Raw genomic sequence first — 27,702 nt, 5'->3', positions numbered from 1 at the left:
GTATAAGCCTAGTCGATCCAGTCTTTCTTCATATGAAAGTCCTGCAATCCCAGGAATCAATCTGGTGAACCTTCTTTGTACTCCCTCTATGGCAAGAATGTCTTTCCTCAGATTAGGGGACCAAAACTGCACACAATACTCCAGGTGTGGTCTCACCAAGGCCTTGTACAACTGCAGTAGAACCTCCCTGCTCCTGTACTCGAATCCTCTTGCTATGAATGCCAACATACCATTTGCCTTTTTCCATCGCCTGCTGTACCTGCATGCCCACTTTCAATAACTGGTGTACAATGACACCCAGGTCTCATTGCACCTCCCCTTTTCCTAATCGGCCACCATTCAGATAATAATCTGTTTCCCTGTCCTGGTCACCAAAGAGGATAAACTCACATTTATCCACATTAAATTGCATCTGCCATGAATTTGCCCACTCACCTAACCTATCCAAGTCACCCTGCATCCTCTTAGCATCCTCCTCATAGCTAACACCGCCGCCCAGCTTCGTGTCATCCGCAAACTTGGAGATGCTGCATTTAATTCCCTTGTCTAAATCATTAATATACATTGTAAACAACTGGGGTCCCAGCACTGAGCCTTGCGGTACCCCACTAGTCACTGCCTGCCATTCTGAAAAGGTCCCGTTTATTCCCACTCTTTGCTTCCTGTCTGTCAACCAATTCTCTATTCACATCAATACCATACCCCCAATACTGTGTGCTTTAAGTTTGCACACTAATCTCCTGTGTGGGACCTTGTCAAAAGCCTTTTGAAAATCCAATTATTCCCCATCCACTCTACATCCTCAAAAAATTCTATAAGATTCGTCAGACATGATTTTCCTTTCACAAATCCATGCTGACTTTGTCCGATGATTTCACCTCTTTCCAAATGCGCTGTTATCACATCTTTGATAACCGACTCTAGCATTTTCCCCACCACCGATGTCAGACTCACCGGTCTATAATTACCCGGTTTCTCTCTCCCTCCTTTTTTTAAAAAGTGGGGTTACATTAGCCACCCTCCAATCCTCAGGAACTAATCCAGAATCTAAAGAGTTTTGAAAAATTATCACTAATGCATCCACTATTTCTTGGGCTACTTCCTTAAGCACTCTGGGATGCAGACCATCCCAGACCATAACAACAGAGCCATTGTTAGCAGCACTGCCAAAACACAGTGGATGTCATCCAAAGTTGTTGAACTTGATATTTAGTCTGGATTTCTATAATGCAATTGAAAAGTGCAATTTAGATCCCACAAATCAGTGCCGGGAGCAGAGGGTGAAGAGGTTGTGGGTAGTAGAAAATTAAATAAACAGACAACTGGGCTCAGCAAAGTTTTACCTCCCCTATGCATTGAAAAGAGAGAAATGAAACAATATTCTAAATCAGAAGTACATTTAATTTGACAGCAACTCAAATAACCATGCATTACAACAGTGGAGTGCAGAAGAGCATCTCTGTTGAAGTTTGAAGTGATGGGATACGACAGCAGAAGACCACAGACGTACACTCAATGGCCACTCTATAAGGTGCAGGAGGTACCTAATAAAGTGGTCATTGAGTGTATTTTTTGGTCAAGATGATGAATGTGTGTATTGGAGGTTAAATACAGATGTTCTCATGCTCCTAAAGCTTTTTATCTTCATGTACAGGTAATGAGTTTGAGAGCTGCTTTCAGAGTTGTTTAGGTGATCAAATACGGTCCATTTTGCAGATGGTGCACACTCAGCCACCTGTGCCGGTGATGGAAGGATTTAATGTACACTTTGGCTTTGTTCTTTTAGTCCTAGCCTGCACAGCCTGCAAGATTTTAAAATATTATTTTTCTTCAACATGCCTTTCCAGCTAGGGGCTGGTATGCTTCCTCACTATTTTAAGGAGGAGTGAAAATTGCCCAGATTTTACACTGCTGAGGGGTGGCAGGGTGGAGATAAATCTCTACCTAAGGAGGCGCAAGATGCTCCTTCCCTCCGCCAGCCTGCAGGTCACCCCTGGGCAAGGTGTAGCACCTGCTTAGGCCCCTGACAGGGTCACGCAAAGCCGTGCGAACAGGTGGTGGATGGTCGTATGTGCAGCTAGTCCTGTTACGTGACCACTGACACCAAGCAGATAATCTCGGAAGAGTATTGATAATGATTGGGGTCACCCGTCTTGTGAAGAAACTGCCTAGAAGAAGGCAATGGCGAACCACTTTTGTAGAAAAATTTGCCAAGGAGAATCATGGTCAAGGAAAGATCATGATTGTGTATGTCATATGACACAGCTCATAATGAACGAATGGGTCTTCAATTGCCTAACCTTTACTTGGCTAAAAACTCAGATTTACACTTAGTTTTGTGATTCTGGTAATCTGATAACACTTTACTTTGCTGCACAATATAGTATAGTCTTTGACTGATAGTTCTGTTAGCTGCTCTACTTTGACATGTAAGCAAATGAGTATTATTTCAGTTTCAGTTTCAGCGACAGGTTACTATCGATGCAATGCTCCTCAGACAGGATGAAGAGGTCAATACTCCCCAATGCCATTCGGCTTTACAATTCTACCGCCAGGACTTAAGAACTTTTTAAAGCTATTATTAATGCTTTTTGAGATGGTGATTTAGATGCATATCATATTTTTTTTACTGAGTTAAGTATTGTATGTAATTAGTTTTGCTACAACAAGTGTATGGGACATTGGAAAAGAGTTGAATTTCCCCATGGGGATGAATAAAGTATCTATCTATCTATCTATATATTATTTCAACCTTATCAACCTTACACCTTGCCCTGGGAATTAGCATATGCAATGAGGAATGTAATATGATCTCTCCTGTGCAGTAATTTTATTTGCTCCCTCTTTTAAATACTTCTGTAGGTAACTTGCACTAATTTAGCATTCAAAAGAAGAATGAAATAAACACACACAAAAAAATCCAGAAACATACATCATTCTGATGCAAGATCATCAGCCCAAAATTGGAATTCACCTCCTTCTGGAACAGTAGAACTGCCTGACGTTTATGGCCACTTGGATCACCAAAGCAATTTGCTCAATTAGGCAAAATAAAATTTGAAGTAGCACTATGACATTTGGCACTTTGATTCACGCACAAAATAGGGCCCGTGTGATTTGCATCAAAGAGCTGAGTGTGGAGCACGTGGCTGCTGTGTCATTACTGCACTGAACAGCAAGAGGGCCCTCAGATCTCCAATGACCACTCTCCAAGAGCATCCACAAAACAGTGGCAGGAAAGATTACCACATTAGACAGGGAGATGGGGGGTGGGGGAAGTGAAAATATCCAGTAGTGCCCCAGTTACTAAAGTGGTCTAATGGCCTGATTGAGCCCCACGACATGAGTGCCCTGCCACTGTGAGGTTACAGGCTGATCAGTCTGGAAGACACTGCAGCATTTTGAAAGACGCACAAACTTCCAGGGGACAAATAGGGAACATAAGGTGGAACAAAGGGAAATGAGTATGGCAGATGCTATCAGGGTGTCATATCAGATATCCTATCATTCCTATACCTTTGTGAATTCGGTGTAGGTTTTGCTCCTTTTGTTGTGGACTTTATAAATAAAAATCCACCTGGCTTTGATGTTATGAATAAAAAAAACTATTATAAACTTGAAAACAATGTGATTAGTGTGGAAATTTCAGAAATTGACTCACCTGCAAATTTTGCGGCTTTAGCTGCAGCAGCTCTATCTACAACAAAGGGCAGATATGGAGTGAAAACTTTCTTCCAACAGTGTGGGCTGATTATCCAATTACTACATGAATGCTTGTATCTTCTTTTCCAAGAGTTCAATGGTTTGCTACTTACCTCCTACTATTAACAGTTTTAAATCTTGTTTCCTTTTACAGACCCTTCCCTTTCTGACCATAACTGCACTTAAGGATTCCTACTTTTTCATGATCCTGAGCCCAACCCCAAACATTCACCTTCTTTCTTCTGGCCTGCTTCTCTCTCCCAAGAAACCCCAGAGCGAAACTGAAAAAGTGCACCATCCTTTTCAATGACCCAGCTGCAACACGGTTTAAGTACCCCATTTTATCACCCACCTCACAGTTCTGCATGCACTCAAATATTTAGGCTACAGTTTTGAAAAATTGACAATAACACAAGCAAACTTAAAACCCAGAAAATGTTAATGCTCGGGTTGAAGATGTGACAGAGGGTTATCAGAGGGTTGACAGAGAGTTTCTGATGACTCTGCCATAGTTGGATGCATCAGCAAGGGAGATGAGGCTGAGTACAGGGCTACGGTGGGAAACTTTGTCACATGGTGCGAGCAGAATCATCTGCAGCTTAATGTGAAAAAGACTAAGGAGCTGGTGGTGGACCTGAGGAGGGCTAAGGCACCAGTGACCCCTGTTTCCATCCAAGGTGGAGGATTACAAATACCTGGGGATACGAATGGACAATAAACTGGACTGGTCAAAGAACACTGAGGCTGTCTACAAGAAGGGTCAGAGCCGTCTCTATTTCCTGAGGAGACTGAGGTCCTTTAACATCTGCCGTACGATGCTGAGGATGTTCTGCGAGGCTGTGATGGCCAGTGCTATCATGTTTGCTGTTGTGTGCTGGGGCAGCAGGCTGAGGGTAGCAGACACCAACAGAATCAACAAACTCATTCGTAAGGCCAGTGATGTTGTGGGGGTGGAACTGGAGTCTCTGACGGTGGTGTCTGAAAAGAGGATGTTGTCCAAGTTGCATGCCATCTTGGGCAATGTCTCCCATCCACTCCATAATGTACTGGTTAGGCACAGGAGTACATTCAGCCGGAGACTCATTCCACTGAGATGTAACACTGAGCGTCATAGGATGTCATTCCTACCTGTGGCCATCAAACTTTATAACTCCTCCCTCGGAGTGTCAGACACCCTGAGCCAATAGGCTGGTGCTGGACTTACTTCCACTTGGCATAATTTACCTATTATTATTATTTAATTATTTATGGTTTTATATTGCTATATTTCTACACTATTCTTGGTGCGACTGTAACGAAACCCAATTTCCCTCGGGATTAATAAAGTATGTCTCTGTCTGTCAACCAGCAGTTTCTGTTTGAATTTCAGATTTTCAGCATGTGAATTTCTTAATTTTCACAGATAGCTTTATATGAAAAGGGGTAATACCAAAACCAATATGCTGATGATTCAGCAAACTATACAGTTTGGTGAATTTTGCTATCTTTTGGACATTTCTTCCAGCAGCAGTCTGAGAGCACATTTCCTCAAGCAGAAATCTGAGTCTTTACTCTTCCAAAGTAAGACTGAGAGGTAATCTAATGGAGGCGTTCAAATGATAGCAGACAGGATAGACATCTATTAATGAGAATAAACAACAGAATAGTCTGCTTGCCCTTGGCTAGGCAGTTAATCTCCTTTAGGGAGCATGACTTCATTATGTACCTATGTCAAATAAAACCCTAAGGGCATTTTAATAGCTGATTGATATGAAGTGAATAATTGAAATTACGAAGTATGAATTTCTGCTATTGCAAAATTCATGAGAATGAAACCCACATTTTTCAGTCAATTTATCATAATGAAGTTACAATCTTGTTGACTACATGTCAAAATACCTGGTACAGCATCAATGGCTCTGGGTAAACCGTCTGAGACACCTCCTGGAAGGAAAAATAAGCATTACATGAACCTCAGAAATATATCTTACATTATTGAATAAATTTTATTTTTAAGCATTTACAACAAACCATCAACACATCTAAATTGAACAATATGAGAATGGTTGAAAATAAGCCAGAGGCAATACGAATCCAAGTATCTATTACAAATATATAAAGGGCAAAAGCATAAGGGCCTACTAGAGACCAAAATTATATGTGGACGCAGAAAACCCAGGAATGGTTAATCACTTCTTTGTATCAATTTTCACAGAACGGGGGTCAATACCGTTGTTGAGCTGGCAGAGAAAACATGAAATATTGGCCATGTGTTCACCCAGTTGCTTCAGTCAACACATATCTTTAGCTTGTTAGACCAAGCCAGCTCCAGACTCATCAGTCGAGTAGATCATGTGGCGAAATTTGAGTAGCCACGTTACAAAAAATGCTTTACAGCTAACTAAACCATATCAATGGCTTAGTCGGGTGTCAAAATAATTAATTTTTATAAATGTTTGTGGCATTCAGAAATATTCAAAAAACTGGAGGTAGTTCAATGGCAGATACTCCAATGTAGGTTAATTACAAGACGTTCAAATGGTAGTGCTGGAATCCATGAGCGTTCCATTTGTATAGTGTTGTTGGCAAAACCCCAAGAAACGTGCACCAGGAAGGCCAGAGATATGCCAGCACATTTCAGAAAAATCTGTCCCACTAAGTATGATAGAGACCAAGAGAATATACTGTATTCAAGAGTTTAGCATTGATATATTGCCAGGCAGGTTAAAATGTTTCCCAGTATGTTAAGCAAAGCAAGGAAAGAAACAACGAAGGTTCAGATTATAGTTTATATTTTTCTCTGGATCCACATTGCTGGCTTGGTACTGCTGTTTAAAAAGAGAGGGAAACAGCAGAACAAGAAACTGCAGGATAATAAGCCTCATATTGATGGCGAGCAAATCATAAGTTATTCTCAGTTGATGGCAATGTTCCATTCCTGTGAATTGATTGTAACCCAGACAGTTCACAAATTGGAAATGGTGGCTGAAGATGGCTGCAGCCCACAGCAAAAAAAAGAGTATATCTTAAATTTTAAAACTTTTAAAAGTTACTTAAAAAGAAAATACAAGCTCTTTTTCTTACATCTGACTATCAGAGATATTCAAAACCTGTTAAATTCCTCTCAGACATGACAGGAGGTATGAAAATCCTCATAAAATAATAAAAGAGAAGGAACCATTTGCCCTACTGAATTGTCAGATCTTTGGTGGAATAATATGACCAGTCCCTCTCCTCTGCTCTTTCTCTGCAAACTTAAATGCTTTTCCATTTCAATTACTTATCCTAATTTTCCCCCCTGAAGTTAGCTACTGAATCTGCATTCGAAATGACAACTTTTTTTCCCATCTTCCTAATATTTGGTCATATAATTATTTGTCTCATTCTGTAATTCCTTTAAAAGTGTAGCATTTTCTGCAGATTCATTAACTTTCCTTTAGAGATTTATCAGTCCTCTGCCTTAAATTTCATTAATTTCAATGTTAAAGTTCAATTGATGGCAGATCTTTGGAGCAATGATTATCAAACTCCCAATATACAGTGACAATTTTATTTCATATCTACAGTAAAGTATGTTAAACTGTTTTTTTTGTTTTGTGGCTATGGGAAGATGAATCTCAGGGTTGTATACTGCATACTTACTTTGATAATAAATGTACTTTGAAATTTGAAGTGGCTGAGAAGTAATTATGGAATAATATTGCTATAAAATGTAAAACAAATTAATTGGCTCCAACTTATGCCCAAATATGGAGTTCTGACTCATATTACACATTCTAATGGGACATGCTGTGGATATTGTTCATTTTATGGTTATCTAAACAAGAACAGATTCTGAAAAAATAATTAAATGCTTTGAAAATGTAATTAATACTTATTTTTAATATGTTTGTTTTTGTTAAATATACAGAAAACAGAACTAATAGTAATATCTGACTAATAAAAGCCATCATAGAAACATAGTAACTAGGATAAAGCTCTTTGATGATGGATTTAATTGTTTTGTAGATTCCAGAGCCACCAACCAGCTATTTCTTAAGGGTTTAATATATTCATAATACAAAAATAATGTTATGTTTTTATAAATCATAAAAATAGAAAAAGCGTACCTCTATATTTAGCAGCTTTAGCTGCTGCATATGCAGCTGCAATGATAAAAGATCGAGAAGTTATAACCCAATAAAGACAGTTACTCAGAATGTACATCAATGATCAACAGCTTTGCTTCACTTCAGGTAACCACTATTACCGAAAAATAACAATATTAATGCAATAAATATAGCAATGTTAGTACATTCCAATCCAAAAAATTAAGATATGAGTGCCTTTAAAATCACATAAAATATGGAATAATTTGGTCCTAATGATAGGTCATTGGCTATCAAGAGGATCAAACGCTAACTTGGTTTTATTAACAGCATCAAATAATAACTTACTGGAGTATTAACTTGACTTCTTTTTCCAAAGATACTTCCTGACTGCTGAGCATTTCCAGCATGTTCTGGTTTCATATGTAACATGGAAGTACTTTCACACTTTAATTCCCACCTAATAGGCATAACTTATCATGGATGGGAAATCATACCATTCTTTGCTAAAAAAAGCACACATTGAAGCAGGATGTGAACCTATCTCACAAAACTCATTACAATGGTTAATTAATTCACAGAAAAAATATGACTTCCTCTTTCAAGGAAAACTTCATGAATATGATCTTAAATAAGAATATTGTGAATGAACTTTGAACCATCACATTGTTCACTTGTTACAAGTTTATTATAACCAATTGTAAACTGACATTTAATTTAGTACAATGGAGAAGCAAATTTGCACAAAGCCCAATCAATAATGTTAGCCAATTGACTTATTGAATCGTTTATGCTAGCTGAAGGATGTTAACTCTATGTTCCTCATTAAATAATGTTCTAAGATGTTTTGTGTCATTTTGAATAAATACATCAAGATCATTTAAATATCTCATTGTAAAGAAGGCATTTTCATCAACAGAGCAATCTACTGAAGTACTGGTTAAAAATCACCAATACTGCTTTCTGATTTTCACATGAAAAAATAGTTACCGGCAGTAAAAAAAATCCTTCTATACTTAAAATGTTGGTTTGACCGACAGGCTAGCTTCGTCAATTAATCATTCTTTTAGAGGGAATAGACAAAAATGTTCTCACTGCACTCTTATGTGCAAAAATGCCTTTTGGTTTAATTCCTAAATCACTGAAAAATAATTGTAATTTGGTCCCGTGATAACTATTAATGTAGTATACATAAGTGATCCTAACTCATAATTCTGAACAGAACAAAATGAATAAAATGTATATTTCTTGCAGAATCCTTTTCAGGTAACCTTCCTTTACAGATTTATTTCGTTCTTTATCTCAAGTAACTTTTTTTTTTACAAAGCCTAAAATACCACAAGTTAAGGAGCTTGCTCAGAATGCTCAGAAACAATGATGAAACATTTAAAAGTATTAACATTTAAGGAACAATGTAATGTGTTATTGGAAATTGTTTTTGTGCCTGTGAGGAAATATTTGGGGAGAAAACAAAACTGAAAATTAGTGCATACATCAAAATTTGATGTAAGGTTCAGATTTATTGCTGTATTTAGTTGTCAGGTGATAGGATACATTTTGGCACCCTCTGGACAGGACACTTGTAGTTAAGACCAAATTAAATTGTGGACACACCCAAAAATTCACAGGCACAGGAACACATGTACACACAAACACCTATGCACTCACAAATACGCACACACACAGAGAAACAAATTCTTTTAAATTAACCTTGATAATGGGTGTACTTCTTGTTTCCCCTGACCAGAAGAAACAAAAAGTACACCCATTATCAAGGTGGAAGAAATGACCCATTACCCAGTTCCCCAATCAGATATCTGTACAGAGTTAGACACTGAGGCTTTTCAAAAGTACACATATCAGTACTTAGTCAAAACAAATTGTAATATAACAGTAGCACATTTATGTGGCTTCTGTATACATAGCTTGTCCCCGGGTCATGAAAAATCTGCTTACATGCATCCCTGAGATACGAATACACACACATAAGTTCAGAAGTCCAATACATGACCACACATTTGATCCCATGAATGGCATGCCACTGTGCAAATGAAAACAGTTGACTGGAAAACAACAGAAGTCTCCCACTACTCATTATCTTGAGAGTGCACTAATGAGAGCAGTTAGGTACAAATTTGTTGATGATCAGGTAACATTGGTGAAGGTGAAGGGATAGTGTTTGTGATTCTTTACAGGTATTGTGCGGTTTAATTCTTTCAGTCTTTTCCATTAACATGCCTCCCAAATGCATTTAAAAGGTACATGTGATGCTAATGCATCAAAGTACAGGAAGACCACCACAATGAAGGTTACAATTAAATCATCAAAAAGAGAGATCCAATTGAAAATAGGCAAAAGTGTTCGATTTCAATTGCTCAGTAAAAAGCACCATCATCACCAGCATTGTTGAGCACAGTAAACAATCAGCCTAGATGAAGGCTACCATCAGCACAAAGCAGCAAAATGATTTGATGTTTAAGATGGATAAACTATTGGTGATTTGTGTGACTTGTTCAGACTTGGGGACAAATTCCACTTATGAACATCTGCAAGCACAGAACCCATGATGCAGGGACAACCTGTATTAAACTTCCTTACAAAAGAGGTTTAAAACAGGCTGTTGTAGGGTCAGGACCATGTCTTCTAATTCTGGAGGAATCATCTAGTCTGCAAAGTCACAACTACGGACTCTGCCATGGAGTCTGGGCACCCTCGCAAGTGGGCACCTGAATGGGTTGGCAATCATGCACATGAATATGTGGGTTCCAGCCAAATAGAGTTTCACTGTGGTTGTATTTAACACCCTTCCTCTTGTTTCAGTCTTGACCAAAGCACAGTGATGTCAACACGCTCTGCTTATCTTTGTCCTTGTTCCAGGAAAGAAGACTACAGTTTAGATTGATGCTGTAAAGGAGCGGAATTTACTTAGTGTTAAGTTACTGCTTCTGTGCAGCAGTGTCAGCGTTAGCTTTTAGTTTGAAAGTTTTAGTTAACAGCCTTGTTGGCCTATTGTTTATTATTTTTCCTTTTGTTCTGCACTGTTCTCATTAAAATTCAGTAAACTGTTCATCTACTTCAGTGCCTCTCCGTCTGCACTTGGGCCATAGATACACATCCTTGTCAGAAAGACTTGACCACCAGAATGGACCCAGTGGACAGAACAGCTGATCGTGGCCCTGACTTTTGTTGGTCGTGTAGGACGGAAGTTAAAGTCAGTGGAGGCTGCTTTGGTAGAAGTGGATCATGCAGTGTGACAGCTACTTGCAGAATGACAAGCCCAACCTAAAGTGAAGTACGTGGAGAAGGTAAAGCCAGTAGAAGTTGGGTTGGTTGAAGTGCCTCAGGCAGTTTGACAACTACTCTCAAAGCTACAAGACAGTCCAAGCAGGAAGAACAGGCATCAGCCCTTCCAGCTGCAGTTTAGTAACTTACCACAGAAAGTTACTTTCTGGAATCAGGTGACAACTGTTACTGCTCTCATGACCATGGTTCAACAGCTCACAACTGTCAGCCAGAATCAGGTGGCAGCTATTACTGCTCTTACTACCACAATTCAGCAGCCTTCAGCCAGGTCAATCACACTCTTATATCCTTTACTTTAAGTTTCATCAATATCAGCTCGGAATGCCCTGACTCTTGAGACAGCGTCCAGATTAGAAACGAATATTCCTCCACCAGGGAGATATTCCGGTGACCCTGACAACTGCAGGAATTTTATTACCCAGTTTAAGCTGACTTTCCAAGCCCAGCATGGTCAGTTCGGTGATGATATGCGTAAACTGGCTTACGTGGTTAATCTTTTAGATGGACCCACAATCAGCCTGTTTAATGCCCTACTGAAACAAGGTTCCCCTGCAGCCCAGTCATTCCAACAATTTGTAGTCCAGTTCAAGAGAATGTTTGCTCATCGACTCCTGGACCTGTGCCAAGGGAAAAGGAGAGTGAGGGACTTTGCAGTAATATTCCACATGCTTGCAGTTGAGATGAGATGGAATGAGAGATCTCTTATAACTACTTTCCAGTGTGAGCTGAGCGCAACTGTCCAACTTCAGATCACAGTGCCTTACAAGCAGGACAGCTTGGATGACCTGATAAATCTGGCCATTCGAATTGACAGTGGGCCCCAAGCTGCCTGCTTTTCAGATCTCCATCTCTCCTCACCCTCTCCACCCAGTACAGAGTCCACAGAGGAGTCTATGCAGGTGGGAGCATGTACCTGTCCCAGGAGGAACAAGATCAGCACAGGAGAACCGTTTCCTGCTTCTACTGTGGTGCTCCAGGACACTTCCGGACATCGTGCCCTAAGCACCGAGTAAAAGAGAATATCTATTAGGAAGGGGAATTCTGATGGGTTGCTTCTCCCTGTAAGCATCCTAAAGTTAGTAACTTTAAATTCCTGGGTGTCACTATCTCAGAGGACTAATCCTGGACCCATCATATAACTATAATTGGAAAGAAAGCACGGCAATGCCTCTATTTCCTCAGGAGTCTGCAGAGATTCAGCATGTCATCAAAAACCTTGGCAAACTTCTATAGATAGTTGGTGGAAAGTGTGCTGACTGGCTGCACGATGGCCAGGTATGGAACACCAATGCCTTTGAGCGGAAAATCCGATAAAAGATGATGGATTCAGTCCAGTACATTATGGGTAAAACCACTGAGCACATCTACATGAAGCATAGCCGTAGAAAAGAAACATCCATCATCAACGATCCTCACCACCCAGGCCTTGCTATTTTCTTGCACTGCCATCAGGTAGAAGGTACAAGAGCCTCAGGACTCACACCACCAGGTTCAAGATCAGTTACTACCCCTCAACCATCAGGCTCTTGAACAAAAGGGGATAACTATACTCATTCCATTTCTGGGGTTCCCACAACCAACGGTCTCACTTTAAGGACTTTATCTTGTTTCATGTTCTTTCATTTCATGCTATTTCATCCGCGTTATTTATTTCTCGTTATTTACGTTTGCATTTGCCAAGTTTGTTGTTCATTGATCCTGTTTATGGTTACTGTTCTATAGATTTGCTAAGAATGCCTGCAGAACAAAAGAATCTCAGGGTAAATTATGATGACATGTATGAACTCTAAACTTTACTTTTAAACTTTAAAAAAAAATAGTGTCATGCTTCCAGCTTCCTTATCATGGGGGTCCCAGAACACGAACTTCAGGCATTTATTGACTCCAGGGCAGCCGGGAACCTCGTGGATATCTCTCTGATGGAGAGTTTCTACTCGGAAACTGAGAAAGAATATTGATATCAACTATCTGGATGGTTGGCCTCTGGGCATCGGTAAGATCCACCTTTCCACAGAACCCCTCCAAATTGTGCTCAAAGGCAATCATAGGGAACAGCTCTGCTTCTGTCTTATTGATGCTCCTCAACTGCCACTGGTGCATGGCCTTTCCTGGCTATCTGGACACAACCCATGGATCAATTAGTCCATAAAGGCATTCCAAGAGTGGGGAGCGGCATGCCTAACTACCTTTCTGGCTCCAGCTTAAGCCCTTATCAGCGTATCTCCTCCTGTGCCAACTGCTAGTGTCGACCTGTCTGGTGATCCAGATTGATATGCTGACCTTCCTGAGGTCTTCAATAAGAAGGCCGTATCCTTACCTCCACACCAGCTATACGACTGTGCCATTGACCTCTTACCCGGTTCCAGTTCTCCCTCGGGAAAATTCTTTTCCCTCTCTCATCCTGAAACAGTGGCCATGGAAGAATACATAAGGGAGGCATTGGCCTTAGGATTTATCCATCTGTTAATCTCGCCAGTGGGGGTGGGCTTCCTTTTTGTGAACAAGAAGGATTGCGAGCTCCATCCTTGCACAGATTACCGGCCTTTCAAAAAACATCACTGTGAAGAATCCTCCTCTGCTGCTTGCCTCAGCGTTTGAACATCTCCTGGGATCAACCATATTCTCCAAGGTAGATCTGTGCAACGCTTCCAACTTGGTTTGCATCTGAGAAGGAAATGAGTGGAAGGCAGGATTCAACACCTCCACTGGCCTTGTGCCGCCTTTTGGTCTGGTCACCACCCCTGCTGTCTTTCAGGCCCTGGTCAACGATGTGCTCCGGGACATGTTGAATCAGTTTGTTTTCACGTATTTGGACGACAATCTCATATATTCCTGCTCTCGCCGGGAACATGCCCAGTATGTCTGGAGGGTTCTCAGATGACTCCTTGAAATCAACCTTCATGACAAGCCAGAGAAGTGCAAATCCCACAGAGAGCAGAAGTCATTCTTGGGCTATATCTTCACTGCTTCCAGTGTTCAAATGGACCCTAGTACAGCTCAGGCAGTCACATTGTGGCCCAAACCATCTACAGTAATACAGACGAGGTGCTTCATGGTGATTGCAAACTTTTATCACCTCTTCATCAGAAACTTCAGTTCCATTGCGGCCCCCATAACTGAACTCGGTGATAAGAACTCTGCAGGATTCCTATGGACAAGTAAAGCAGATCAAGCATTATCAGAACCAAAGCAATGCCCCACTACTGTCCCTCTGCTGCAGCATCTAGACCCATCCCGTCCATTCATTGTTGAGGTTGATCCATCAGGTGTCAGTATTGGAGGTGCACTCTCCCAGCACTCTTCTGTGGATAATCATCTGAACCCTTGTGCTTTTCTTTCCCCAAGCTTGATTCCTGCAGAGTGCAACCACGCTGTTGGGAACTGAAAACACTTGGCTGTCAAGGAGACCCTGGAAGCTTAGCTACACTGGCTGGAGAGGGCGGAGCAGTGCACTGGGCAGAGTATCCATTTGTCCTCCACTGGCATGTCCCCCTTTGAAAGTCAGAAGGGATTTGAGGCACCACTCTTCCTTGCCGTGGGAGTTCCCACTGCCGAACATTTGGTGCAAAGCTAGAAGCGCACATAGAGATGGGCCAGGGCTTCTCTGCTGCACACTCAGAAATAACATGCCTGGCAGGCTGATCAGTTCCACCGACAGGTGAGGCCTCTCAAACTAAGGGAGAAAGTCTGGCTGGCATCTAGAGAACTTCCTTTGAAAATAGAGAGCTGCAAGTTGACCCCACACTATGTGAGACCATTCACAGTAGAGAAGATTTTCAACAAGCCTCCTATAGACTACATCTATTATCACCAATGAAGATTCACCCAGTGTTCCAAGTTTCCCAGCACAAGCCAGAGCCCTCCTCCTCCCTTGCTGGGTCCTTGGTCTATTCTGTGCGGTGTCTCATGGCATCTCGCCAGGTGCAGGTCAAAGTCCAGCATCTTGTGGATTGTGAGGGGTAGGCCCTGAGGAACAATTTTGGGTTCTGAGCCTTGACATCCTCACTAAGTCCCTCACCCAGGACTTCCATCAGGCACAGGTCTCTGTTGTCTTGGGAGCCGTTGCTAGGAAAGAGGGCCCTGTCACAACCATGGACTCTGCTGCAGAGTCCGGGTGCCTTCACAGGCAGGCTGCAAAAGCGGGTCGGCACATTCCAGTCAATTAGTTTTTCATTGTGGTGATACTCAACTCCTCTCCTCTCATTTCAGTCTTGTCGAGTTCTGACTAAAGCACAGCGACGGCAATGCTCCCTGCTCAATGTAGTCCACGTTCCGGAAAGTAGACTTCCCTTTAGATTGATGTAGTCAAGGAGCGGAATTTATTGCTTGTTAAGTTTCTGTTTCTGAGCCGTAGTGTCGGCTTTAGCTTTCAGTTTGAGAGTTTAAGTTAACAGCCCTGTTGGCATAGTGTTTATTATTTTTCCTTTGTTCTGCACAGCTCTTATTAAAATTCAGAAAACTGTTCATCGGTTCAGTGTCTCTCCAAAGCACTTGGGCCATAACCACACACCCTTGTCACATGGTGAAAATTTGTAATAACTTGGACTGTTTACAGGCCTCATTAAAAACCATTGTATACCACAAACATTTGCAGATCATTAACTACACTCTAAAATCTCCCATCTGCCATGGGCAACCAATAGATTTAATAACTTCCCAGATTTAGTTAATGATAGAAATATGTGCAGTGTCCTAGTTGGTAATTGTTCATGCTAGCATTTAGTTCATGCTGGGTATTCAATTTAACTGGGGTCAAAAACCAAAATATATCATGGAGAGATGAAATTCCATGATGTACATTAGAGATGAAATTTGCCAGCTAAAAGTTGTTGTAGGCCCATCAAGCATGCATTTCTTTTCTATACAATGTTTCTGCACAGAAGGAGAAAACTTATTCCAGAAAAACAACCTTGAGGCACCAGGCAACATGGAGAGTCATTTGAGGAGCACAAACAAGTTTAGGGCACAAGCTGAGGCTGAAAAAAAATGAGCACAATATATCAATGTGTGTGTGCAAAGCATATCCCAGATACTGGCACTAATATAATGGGGTTGCAGTCAGCTCTGAAGGAAAGGAGAACAACTGCCTTGGCTGGACAAAAGTTGAGACAATCAGAAGTGCTGGCCCGTAGGGAACAAAGCCTATCGGGGAGGTTTCTGAGAATGATTATTAATTAGCTCTGTAGATGCATTGCGCAATATCAAGTCTGTCTGATTGGCTCAATAAGTAACAAGGAGGGATCTATGAACAGCTTCCCTTTGGAACTTATATAGAGCTGAGGGAGACGCGCATTACTTTGAAAACAAATCATGCTTCGATGATAGGAAATGCCTAGCCTTGCTAGATGCAGAGCAGCTTTTCCTTCACAGAATGCGTATTCCAGCAGCTGCACCTGTGTATGCGTCTATGTGTATGTGCAATTTTTCCTCAGTGTAAAGGGAAAGATTGATTTGCAAACTGGTTGCAGCAGCTTTACATGCTGCTGAGTGTAACCCTTGTTTAATTGAAACCAGTATCATTTGCACCTATTGCTCAATTATTCTTTTATGTCCAGATACGATCAATAAACGCACTTACTTTGGAACCAAATGCTGTTTTGTGTATGTTTCTGCCTGATCAGTGCCAGCTCACAGAACAATCCAATCCCCCAAATAATTTTCCCTCCCTACATTTCAAACAACTGCCCATAGATTCCATCACTCAATAAACCTACCAAGGCACATCTTTGGGATATGGGGGAAAGTGGATGCCTGGAGGAAGGTCCTATGGATCTAGGGAGAACATGCAAACTCCACACAGACAGCGCTGGAGGTCAAGATGGAGCAGTGAAACAGCAGCTCAGCTAGCTATGTTAATGTACCACCTCTATACATAGCAATCTTTAAATATCTATTTGTATACTTGCCTCTATTCTTAAATAGACTATTGATGAGCATCTGGAAAATTTCTAAATGGAAAGGTCTGCTTGTAATGAATGCATTTGTCATTTGACAAATACCAAATGGAAATAAGTTTTAATTGCAGAAAAGCCTCTAAGGAAGACTCAAGATTTAAGATTTAATTGTCTGTTGATTAATCATTCAGATCAACAAGTATTCAAGGGCAATTGGCTCTGTAAAGAATTCTGCATGTTTCTAGACTTGGGTTTTCTCCCCCTCTCAATTGCACGAGGCAACTCATTAAAAGACTAGGTTTTGTTTTGTTATGTTAGGTCATCCAAGTGAAACAATATGTGTCTGTCACATTATCCAGATGATCCAAAACATGCCAGAAGCGACTGATTGCACATGAAGTCAGAACAGAAAACTTTGGAAATATTGGCAGGTCAGGCAACAGCTGTCAAATAAGAAGCAGAGTTAATGCTTCAGGTCAAAAATCCTAATTAAACATGAAGCGGTTAATGTCCGACACAGCTAAAAACAGGAGTGTATTCTCATTATTCAGTGTTTCTAAGGAAGAACATTCCTTTTCGCTTCATCAGATAGTCCCCTTGAAACACTTGAACAGGATTGTTTTAAACCTGATTAGGAGGGTGGCGTACCCAAAATTTTTCACAATAGCAGAGACTTGCAGATGGCAACGTGTACTTGTTATTGGAAAACAAGTACAGAGAGCTGCAGGTTGTTCAGGAAACAAGTATGGAGCAAAGAAAATTCTCAGCCACTGACCAATAAAGCTGGGGCCTTCAAAATTAGAGTCTCTTAGTTCCAAAATTGAGAGATCATAGATTCCAAGTCTCTTCTCAGAAAATTTGCATCTCCTTGGTTTTGTGTCAGACCTAGTCAAGCCACAAACATAGGAGCAGGAGTGGACCACTCGCTGATCTACCCAAGGCCTGAACACTTCTTTTGTGTCAGTTCCTCATCACCCCCAGTTCTCCAATCTGCCAAATATTTATTAATTGCCTCCCTTTAGGAACCTCCACTGATCTAATTCCCACAATCTTCCTGGAGAGAGAAAGCATTCTGCAAAAATAAATTCTTATACTCCTCTGGATTTAAATGACTGAGCCATCATTTTGTATGGTAAATATGTCCCTTCTGGACTCTCCCTCTGGTGGAAACGTTTCAACATCTACCCTGTCACATGCGTCCCTATGATCGCTATATGTTTCTTTAAGCATACCTCTCACTGTCCTAAACGCCGCAGGATTCAGCACACTGCAACATGGATACAAAGTGCAAGACCAACACCAACAGGCAAACTATCATAAAACTTCCACTTGCACGCAACTCATTGAAACAATTCTCATGTGTAATTATTAAAAAAACAAATTACCTACATCTTCACCTCCCAAACCTGATAGAAAACCTCTGATATTCTTCCTGGAATGACAATTACAATCACTGTATCAAGTACAATCTGAACAACATAATATTCATACTTAATACACTGCCATATTACCGAGAAGGATCAAGAACATCTGCAAACCATCAATCATTCAGTTCTTGAACTAACTAGCAAAACCTTAATCACTACAGTTAGCACCACCATGATCAATTGGATCACTCTGCACTGAACTGGATTTTTTTCATTCTAATTGTGTTCCTTTTATGTAAATATTGTGCATAATTTATGCTTGCTATATTTTTATTGTAAATTCTGCTGTATGAAGCAATGTGTCTGTGTTGCTGCTGCAAGTTAAGTTTCTCATTGCACCTGTCCAGACATGTACATGTGCATATAGTAAACTTAACTACGAGGGAACATACCTTGTCACAAATCCCAAGTTTTCCATTTTATTTTTTGTGAGAGCACAATTAAAAAAATCAAATCTGTTTTGACAATAGAAAATTCTGTTGCAACATGCCTTTAAAACATGTATTAATATGACTGTCATGACACAAAATACATAAATAACAGCAAGATACAAACATCGGAACAGGAGAAGACCATATGGCTTCTTGGGTCTTGGCCCAAAATGTCGACTGTTTATTCACTTGGGAATAAATGGGAATAGGGAATGATGAAGGAGAGGTGGGGGTGTGAACTACCAGAAGTCTGGGAATCGATATGCATGTCATCAGGTTGGAGGCTACCCAGATGGAATATAAGGTATCTAACCCAAGTGTGGCCCTGCACCTCCTCCCTCACTAACATTCAGGGCCCCAAACAGTCCTTATAGGTGAGGTGACAATTCACCTGTGAGTCTGCTGGTGTCCTCTACTGTATCCAGTGCTCCCGGTGTGGCCTCCTGTTTATCAGTGAGACCTGACGAAGACTGAGAGATTGCTTCACTGAGCACCAACACTCAATCTGCCAGAAAAAGTGGGATCTCCCAGTGGCCACCCATTTTAATTACATGCCAGTCCATGGCCTCCTCTACTGCCTCAATGAGGCCACACTCAGGTTGGAGGAGAAACACCTTGTATTCCGTCTGGTTAGCCTAAAACCTGATGGCATGAACATCAATTTCTCAAATTTCTGGTAATGGCCCGCCCCTCTTTACTATTCCCCATTCCCACTTCCCTCTCCCTCCTCATCTCCTTACCTGCCCATCACCTTCCTCTGGTGCTCTTTTCCCTTCCCTTTCTTCCATGACTTTGTCCTCTCCTATCAGATTTTCCTTTCTCCCGCTCTTTATCTCTTTCACCATTCGACCTCCCAGCTCTTTACTTCACTCCTCTCCCACTCCCAGTATCACTTTGTTTCTTCCTCCACTCTCCCTACCTTCTTACACTGACTTCTCATCTTTTTTTTCCTCCAGTCCTGACGAAGGGTCTTGACTCAAAACATTAACTGTTTACACTTTTCCACATTCAGTTTCAGTTCTTTGTGAGAAATCAGTTGCATCTGGCTATAAGACTTACTGCTTATGTCTAGTCACTTCTAAGTAACTGTATTGTGTATTATTATTGGTCGCCAATGAAATGAAGACAAATTGCTGAAATAAAATGTTGGCAAAGCAATAATTTAAAGGAAATTATCAAAATAACTGACACCAGCTTCAAATACAATTATAAACTAATGAATAAGTTAGTAAATAATGAATAAGATAATTGCTTTGTTTATTATTTAATTGTGGAAATAAAGACTTTGGGCAGTTCCTGAACCTTCTAGTTCTGCAGACTTCTGTAATATGATAGTGCAGTATTTTCTTTATTTTTGATATTCCATTAAGCATTTAGATACAGGTCTTCAAACATCTCATCTTGGAATGTGTCCATGATTCTGACTTGCTTTTCATGTGGTGAGATATCTCTTGGCTTTTCTCCAAAAAAAAGAAGTGCAACTACGACAAGACAAATTGTGCTTTAACTACAATTCCTCGTTCTGTCTGATAATGAATATAGTTGGTTCATGGAACCCATAATCTCGAATCAGAAAGCAGCTTCTCAGTGTTAAATTCTATGCTGCCGAATTGCAGGTTGATATTGTTTTTAATGACACTTTAGAGATAAATTGGGAAGATATGATCGCAGTATTTTGAAAAGTTCACCTCTTACAAAATTGTAACTAGAATTCAGATGGATTTTGATGCAATTAATTGTTCTGGTACATTTCAAACTCACAAAAAACTTTAGCATTGAATTTTTTTGGTTACTCATACAGCAATAGTTTAATATTTTCATACAATGTATGAAGTTAGAATGATTTACCTGCATATTTAACATCTCTAGCTGCAAGAGCACCCTCAGTAACAAGGAATTGACAAATTATGACAGAGCAGAGTGGGGCTCACACAGATTAGAACATTTATAAATAATATTAACAGCAACACCCCATTCAGAACAGCTAATACTTTGAAAATTGCAATTTGTTGAAATTCAACTAAATAGGTGCATTAATCTTTCACAGCACAAAATGGAATAAAGGCTGGTGTGGTATATTTACTGATAATTTAGGCTCTACAGCCGTATTGGTAGTTCTGATGTAAAATGACTGACAATCACGATGGCATCTTAACGTGCCAATGGAGTGGATAGTAAAACTGACAACAGTAATACTGAAGTTTGCATACAGTGAGGGCAATGATTAAATAAATCTTACCTGGATAACCTCCAACTACACCCCCTGGATAGCCTCCAGGCACAGCTCCTACCCCACCAGCTGCAAAGTCAGCAGAGAAGAGATACAACAATTAACATGTGTATAAAACTGACCTATTGTTAGTTAACACATTAGGCACAGAAATGGTTCAGCCATTGTTTATCCTCCATTTCTTCCACCCTTCATTACCAAGATGTACCTAAAGCTGGTCAAAGTCCTTGAATCAGGGACTTGATGCATTTACCTTATCTCAATTTTCTTCTGATTTAATCCTCTTGAAATAGTGTCACAAAGCAGGATACACAGTGATTTCACCGTATAAATTTCTATACTTACTGTACCTACTTCTTCCTGTCTAACTTTACTCAGTTTAGATTCTTTCTTCTTTGGGACTCAGTAGGCCAGGCAGCATCAGTAAACTGTTTACTCTTTTCCACAGATGCTGCCCGGCCTGCTGAGTTCCTCTAGCATTTTGTGTGTAGTACTTTGATTTCTAGCATCATCTGCATATTTTCTCTTGTTTTAGGTTCTTTCTCCAGTTACTGTGACCTCCATACTGTTCTTCTGCACAATAGTTCATATTGTGTGGTATCACTAACACAGCCTTTAACAAAACTTGAATGCTGCTTTCTTTTGCCAAAAAGCCGAATCATGAGACATGTCAAACACAAGGAAATCTGCAGATGCTGGAAATTCGAACAACACACACAAAATGCTGGTGGAACACAGCAGGCCAGGCAGCATCTATAGGGAGAAGCGCTGTCGACGTTTTGGGCCGAGACCCTTCATCAGGACTAACTGAAAGGACAGATAGTAAGAGATTTGAAAGTAGGAGGGGGAGGGGGAAATAAGAAATGTGATCAAATGCTCACATGCCTTCAGATCATCATCTTTACCACATCTTTGCTGTATTTAAAACCTGGATGTAGTTCTACACATTAGCATTGTGGAAGTACACAGTACCTTCAATAGTTCAAGAAGGTACTCACCACAACCTTTCAAGTGTAATTAGGGATGGGCAATACATTCTGACCTCACTAGATAAAGTGTGATAGCAAAAAACTGCATTCAAAATTTGTATTATCGCAAATATTTATCCAGCTTATATATGCTCTGTGAATGTCCGATACATGACCGTAACAACTCTACCATCACAAAAAGTCACCAGTAAGTAATAAATTCTCATTACTGTACTCAAGAAGTTCCAGTCAAGATGGCACCTGCGTACAATGCTCTTTCAGTTGACATCTTCCGGATAGATCATTAAACCATTTTTATCACTTCTTTTATGTCTTTTACATTTGTTTCTCGTCTTGAATGGGATTGTGGAGCTGTTGGAGATTGTTTGTGTGCTTCAGTGCTCCATAATCTCTGAGGGGATTCGGGAGGCAGAGGCGGTGCGAGCGAACCTCGTGGCGAGAATGCCATAAGATGGCGCGCGAGCCAACGCTTGACCCCATTTTGCCGATTAAAGTGGCATGGGCTGATTGAAACATCAAGGGGATTGTGGGAGTTTGGAGATCCTTTGGGTATTCCAGCGCTCTGCCAGTCTCCGAGAAGATTGCGGGAGGCAGGGGCAGTACGCGCGAACCTCCCAGCAGGTAGGCTGCAGGACGGGGCACAAGCTGACACCTGGCTCCATTTCGCCGAGTAAAGCTTCCATTGTCTGTTGATTAAAGTGCCGATGAAGGTTGAAACATCGAAGCGAGTGCAGGGGGTGAGCACCAGCTTGCCTTATGATCGGTTGCTCTGTACCGAAGAGGTGAGAGCCTTCCGCTGCACCTGGAGAGTGCTGTCCAGGATTTCGCTGCATTTTAGATTTGGACTATAGACTCTTTCTTTCAGTCTTACACTTGTTATATTCTCTGGGTTTTTTTTCCGCCTGATCTTCTCTTTTTTTGTGTGGGGAGGAGGTTTTGGGGGTCGATGCGCCTGATCCGTTTTTCTTTGTTTTTTTTGTGTGGGGAGGTGGGATTTGGGGGTTGATGACTGTGCTGCCTTTCTTTACTTTCTTGGTTTCATGGCTACCCGGAGGTATGAAGAATTTCAGAGTTGTACACTTTGATGATAGAACTTTGAAATCCAAATCTGTCCAAAATACAGAAACAGGTGAAGGCCAGTTCAGCTTAGGTTAATTTAAGCATTCAGTTTGGTACTGCTTTACATATTTTCATTTCATTTACCAAATTTGATTGGAATTGTTTGATACCTTTCCTAATAAAAATCTTTCAATCTCATTGTGGAAGTTTAATTCACTGGGTAGCCATAGGATTTTGAGTAACAAATTTCCACTACGTTCCATGTAGAAGAAATACTTCCTGTTATCCATAAATGGCCAAATCCTAACTGGAAAATTATAAAATCTTAAAATCTACAAATAGTAACCCATTGATTTCACCTAATGCCAAATAAACCACAGAGTGAAATGAAATAGTTAAAATTGGTTAACTTACATAAAATACGAACCAAATATGAATCAAATCATTCATAGTAGGTAAGGCAGGGTATAGGGATCGATTCTTTTGCACTCTTTTTGTTTAACTACGACTTCTGCTGTTTGGCATAATTTATTCAATGTATCTTTTTAGTATAGATGCCTCCTTTCTCCCAGTGAATGAACAAGATCATAATGGTGTACTGTACGCATATGGTTTGGATTTTCACTGTTTATTTCTTGTGTGGCTTTTCCCTGGATAAAGCCTTTGTAATTAAAACAGGACCGTAATGTGGAGTGCCTGGTGTGATCTCCCAATGTTCTGAGTCCTCAGACAACAGATATTATTCTGTTCATATAACTGTAACTTCAGTCAGCAATTACTCGTAGCCAGATTCAGTGCAGCCAAATTACAGAACGGCATTTCTTTCTAAAGTTATTCCAATTTTTAAATTTATATAGTAAACAGATCCTAATAGTTTGGAAAAGTTTGTTGTGAGAAGCTGTAACAGAGATTCAAATGCATTCTTCTATAGATGATAAATTTAATGGTTCAGCATGCTTTATACCCAGTGTTTATTAATATCCCATATCCTAATAATTTGATTTTTCTGTAAATTACAAAAGTAGAAATCATACCTCCATATTTAGCAGCCTTGGCTGCCCTGTAGGCACCTGTAACATCAAAGGAACAACGAGTTACAGTGGAACAACAGATCAGTTGCATCTACAACAGAATGATGAACAACTTTATGACAGCCAACAGCACCACCTCATTGTAGGTAAAAACCACTGCAGAAGTTTCCGCTCTTAACCCAAGTTGTTCAAATGCAGATCTCAAAACAGCGTGAATACAAAGCTACTAGATCAGATGTGAAACTTACTTTATTATGGAAAATTGATAATCTTTCGTATTATCAAATAACATTACAACTGGTGGCATTCAAAAAGAATGAAGTAGCAAAAGCAAATGGCCAAAGATGTGGAATAATTATTGTGTTACAAATTGTACAGTTCTAAATGAGGAATATACTGCTCTTCCTTGAAATATTACTGTTGCTCATATTCTATCAATGGGAAATGGCCCAAAATGATGATCTGCAACACCATACGTTGTTTTAACAAGACCAATAGAATTGGCCCCATCAATGTCATAAACAAAACTAAAACACAAATATCTATTTAACTAAAACATAAAAATAGAAACACTTAAACAAAACAGCCTGTGCAAAGGAAGAGCTCACCCTAATGCACCAAGTTATTTGAGAGAGAATATATGACAAAATCTTGTTCTGCAGGGATTCAGCAGCACAGCAGAGTCAGGAAATGGCTATTAATGCTTGGTAAGTTCAGAACTTCTGTGTTTGCATGGGAATTCCAAAACTTAGCTATGCCTACTCTGAGTAATGCAGACTGTTTGAAATAGAAGTGACAGCATTTCCCAGGAGAAACCAGATCAACATTCACGGTCAACAATAATCCTAATGCAAGTTCTGACCTGAAATAATGGCCATAAGTTGCTGAATTTTGTCAGTGGTTCCAATTAGAGCTGCCAGCATTCAGCCTGATGGATGTATCTGAGGTCTGAAACTGATTCCATCAGTTCACTCCAGCATTGGAGGCCAATATTGTTAGAATTTTTCATTAGCTTAGAAATCACCAGCTAGACATTGCAATAGGTCAGATATGGAGCAGGATTTGGTTCATTGAGGAATGTAGGTCAATGGATTACTAGGGAAAAGGGAAACTATATTCATTTCTGTGAATATGACTGCTTTAATGCTTTTAATGATAAAAAGTGTGTTTTTAATTAACTCTCACACCATTTCAAAATTACTTAAAGCATGATCCTGTTTATTTTCTCTCTCTCTCTCACTGTCTCTCTAGTATTTCAAGTATTTTCTATTCGTATTCCATAGTATCCCTGATTTTTAAATAAGTTTTTTTGATGTCCCATGTGGTGATCCATGCTAAGGAACACCATGATAGCATGTTTTTTTTGCAAGAACTGCAGGAACCTAAACAAAACTACTTAATTATTTACTTAAATAGCTTTGACTATGAGGAATTATGCCAATGTAGTGTCACAAGTGAAATACTTGTAGCTAAAAAACTACGTATGTTTCCTGCTTAACATTCTGGAGAGAGGAGTCTGCAGATTGTGCAGAAAACAGGAATAGAAAAATACATTTTAAGTTTGTAAATCCAGAAAAATAAGAGATCAAACATCACCAGGAGCACTGGTCACTGGATTCAGGGTTTCATTTTAAAGAATTGTAGCATTGATACGAAAATGTCAATGGTAAAACTAACAATTTAAAAAGAAAGGTTTTGTAAAAGTCACCTGCTAGCCCCCCGAGAAAACCTCCAGGTACACCTCCTGGAATGCCTCCACGAAGTCCTCCTAGCAGGAAAACAGAGTTACCATCATCTACTATTAAATCAGCTTTTCTCAACCTTTTTGCCCTGGAGGAACCCTTGAAAAAATCTTCAGTCTCAAGGAACCCCTGCATAAAAATTATTATATCTAGAGCTCACGGTACGTTAGCGTGATCAGTAACTTGCAGATATAATAATCCAAAAATGATTGTCAACGTGTTTTGAGTAGAGAATGATTTTTTAGCCAACCTTTCTTGAAAAAGACAAGTAGTTAAGCTTAGCTTACCTTTTTTGCACTAATCTCTTTCTCTCCCTTCCGTAAATTTAAAAAAAGTCATAGGCAAATAAAATAAATTTCTGTTAAATAACTGGCTTAAGCCAAAATGGGATTTAATTTTTCCAAAGGTAGGCTCGGTGGATTTAACTTAAATAAAGTTTTAAAAATGATTTTAATTAATGCTGTTTACAACATGAAAATTAATTGACAATGTAAAGTTATTAAAAACCATAAGCCAAAGCAATGTGAATAAAAATATAGCCCAAGACATAATTTTATTCAAGACTTTGAAAAAGCATTTTCTTACTAAGTGACATGATCAGGCTCAAATATAGGCCTAGCATGTGAAACCTATACTTTTTTGCTGTTCAAATACTCAATTCTGGGTTGCACTTGAGATATGGATTTCACCTTCAACTGAAATTAGACAATTTCTGTCCTTGCTCTTGATCCTTGTTAAACAAGAAAAAGCTTGCCCACACATGTAAGAAGTTGAAAACTGCATCAAAATGCTCATTGCTTTCCATTGAGTGGCAATTCCCTCCTATTTTTCACTACGCAAGTAGAGTTTGGTCGCTGCCATAAGTCAGTGAACAGCACGTAAGGGGAAGTAGTCGAGAAGGGAGAGACTGATGTCACAGTCCAAGTTGGGTGTGTCCATTCAAAGCTTGTAAAATGCACTTTACACTCCTCATCAGCCTACCGTCCCCCACTCTGTGCAATACAGTGCTCACCACTTATCAATGGTGTCCCGTATCTTGCATCAAAAACTGGGTATTGGCTCAAACAAATAAACACTGTCCAACTGCCACACTGCCTGAAAGACCTCTAACAAGATTGCTAAGGGGGCTGCTCGGTCGCTGTCCACCCTTGTGAGCGCTAGCATTGCATGTGCAAAAAATGATGCTTATTTTTTAAAGATCTCTCGCGAAATCCCTAGTGACCTCTCACATAATTCTGATTGAGAAACTCTGTATTAAATTATTGTAAAGGATCAGACTATTGATGCGAAACTTACTTCGATATTATTACGGCAACTATTACCAGGCTTGAGAAGCAGCTTTTGTTTTCTATCAGAACACTAAGCAAATTATTAAGATCCAGCTTGAAGTAAGCCCTTCCGGCCCTTCAAGGCATGCCATCTATCAATCCCCCAATTTAATCCTAGCCTATTCATGGGACCCTTTACAATGACCACTTAACCTACCAACTAGTAGGTCCTTAGACTGTGGGAGGAAGCCCACACAGTACCCATGCGAAACAGGAAGAACATACAAACATGTCATAGTACAATAGTCCCTGCTTTATTATTTTGTACATTATTATTGCACATTGGTACACTATTTTTATATTATTACTATTTTTACACTATTAATAATTATTCTGTACTTATTAGTTAGCACACTGCTATGTGTGTTTTTAAATGTTGCTGCTGTAATGAAAGAATTTCCCACTTGAGTTCAATAAAGTATTATTATCGTTATTATGATTAATCACATTCATCTAGTACTTAGATACTGGTGAATGCAACTTAATAATTCTGTGTCCA

The 27,702-nt window shown here is 40.0% G+C and overlaps 1 protein-coding gene across 7 annotated transcripts in view; it reads right to left on the bottom strand.

Moving 5' to 3' along the window:
- elna (elastin a) overlaps positions 1-27,702 on the bottom strand; it is a 227,255-nt gene that overhangs the window by 55,140 nt on the left and 144,413 nt on the right. For all 7 annotated transcript variants that reach the window (XM_073053627.1, XM_073053632.1, XM_073053626.1 and 4 more), the window contains 6 exons: positions 25,842-25,901; positions 24,137-24,172; positions 21,064-21,123; positions 7,791-7,826; positions 5,581-5,625; positions 3,662-3,697 (listed from right to left, as the gene is read on the bottom strand). In XM_073053627.1, coding sequence (XP_072909728.1) covers positions 3,662-3,697; positions 5,581-5,625; positions 7,791-7,826; positions 21,064-21,123; positions 24,137-24,172; positions 25,842-25,901 — 273 coding nt within the window. The remainder of the gene's footprint in view (positions 1-3,661; positions 3,698-5,580; positions 5,626-7,790; positions 7,827-21,063; positions 21,124-24,136; positions 24,173-25,841; positions 25,902-27,702) is intronic.

Source organism: Hemitrygon akajei, chromosome 8 (assembly GCF_048418815.1).
Source record: "Hemitrygon akajei chromosome 8, sHemAka1.3, whole genome shotgun sequence".
Lineage (NCBI taxonomy): Eukaryota > Metazoa > Chordata > Chondrichthyes > Myliobatiformes > Dasyatidae > Hemitrygon > Hemitrygon akajei.
The sequence above is the reverse complement of the archived record's forward strand: the minus strand, read 5'-3'. Positions and strand labels throughout refer to the sequence as shown.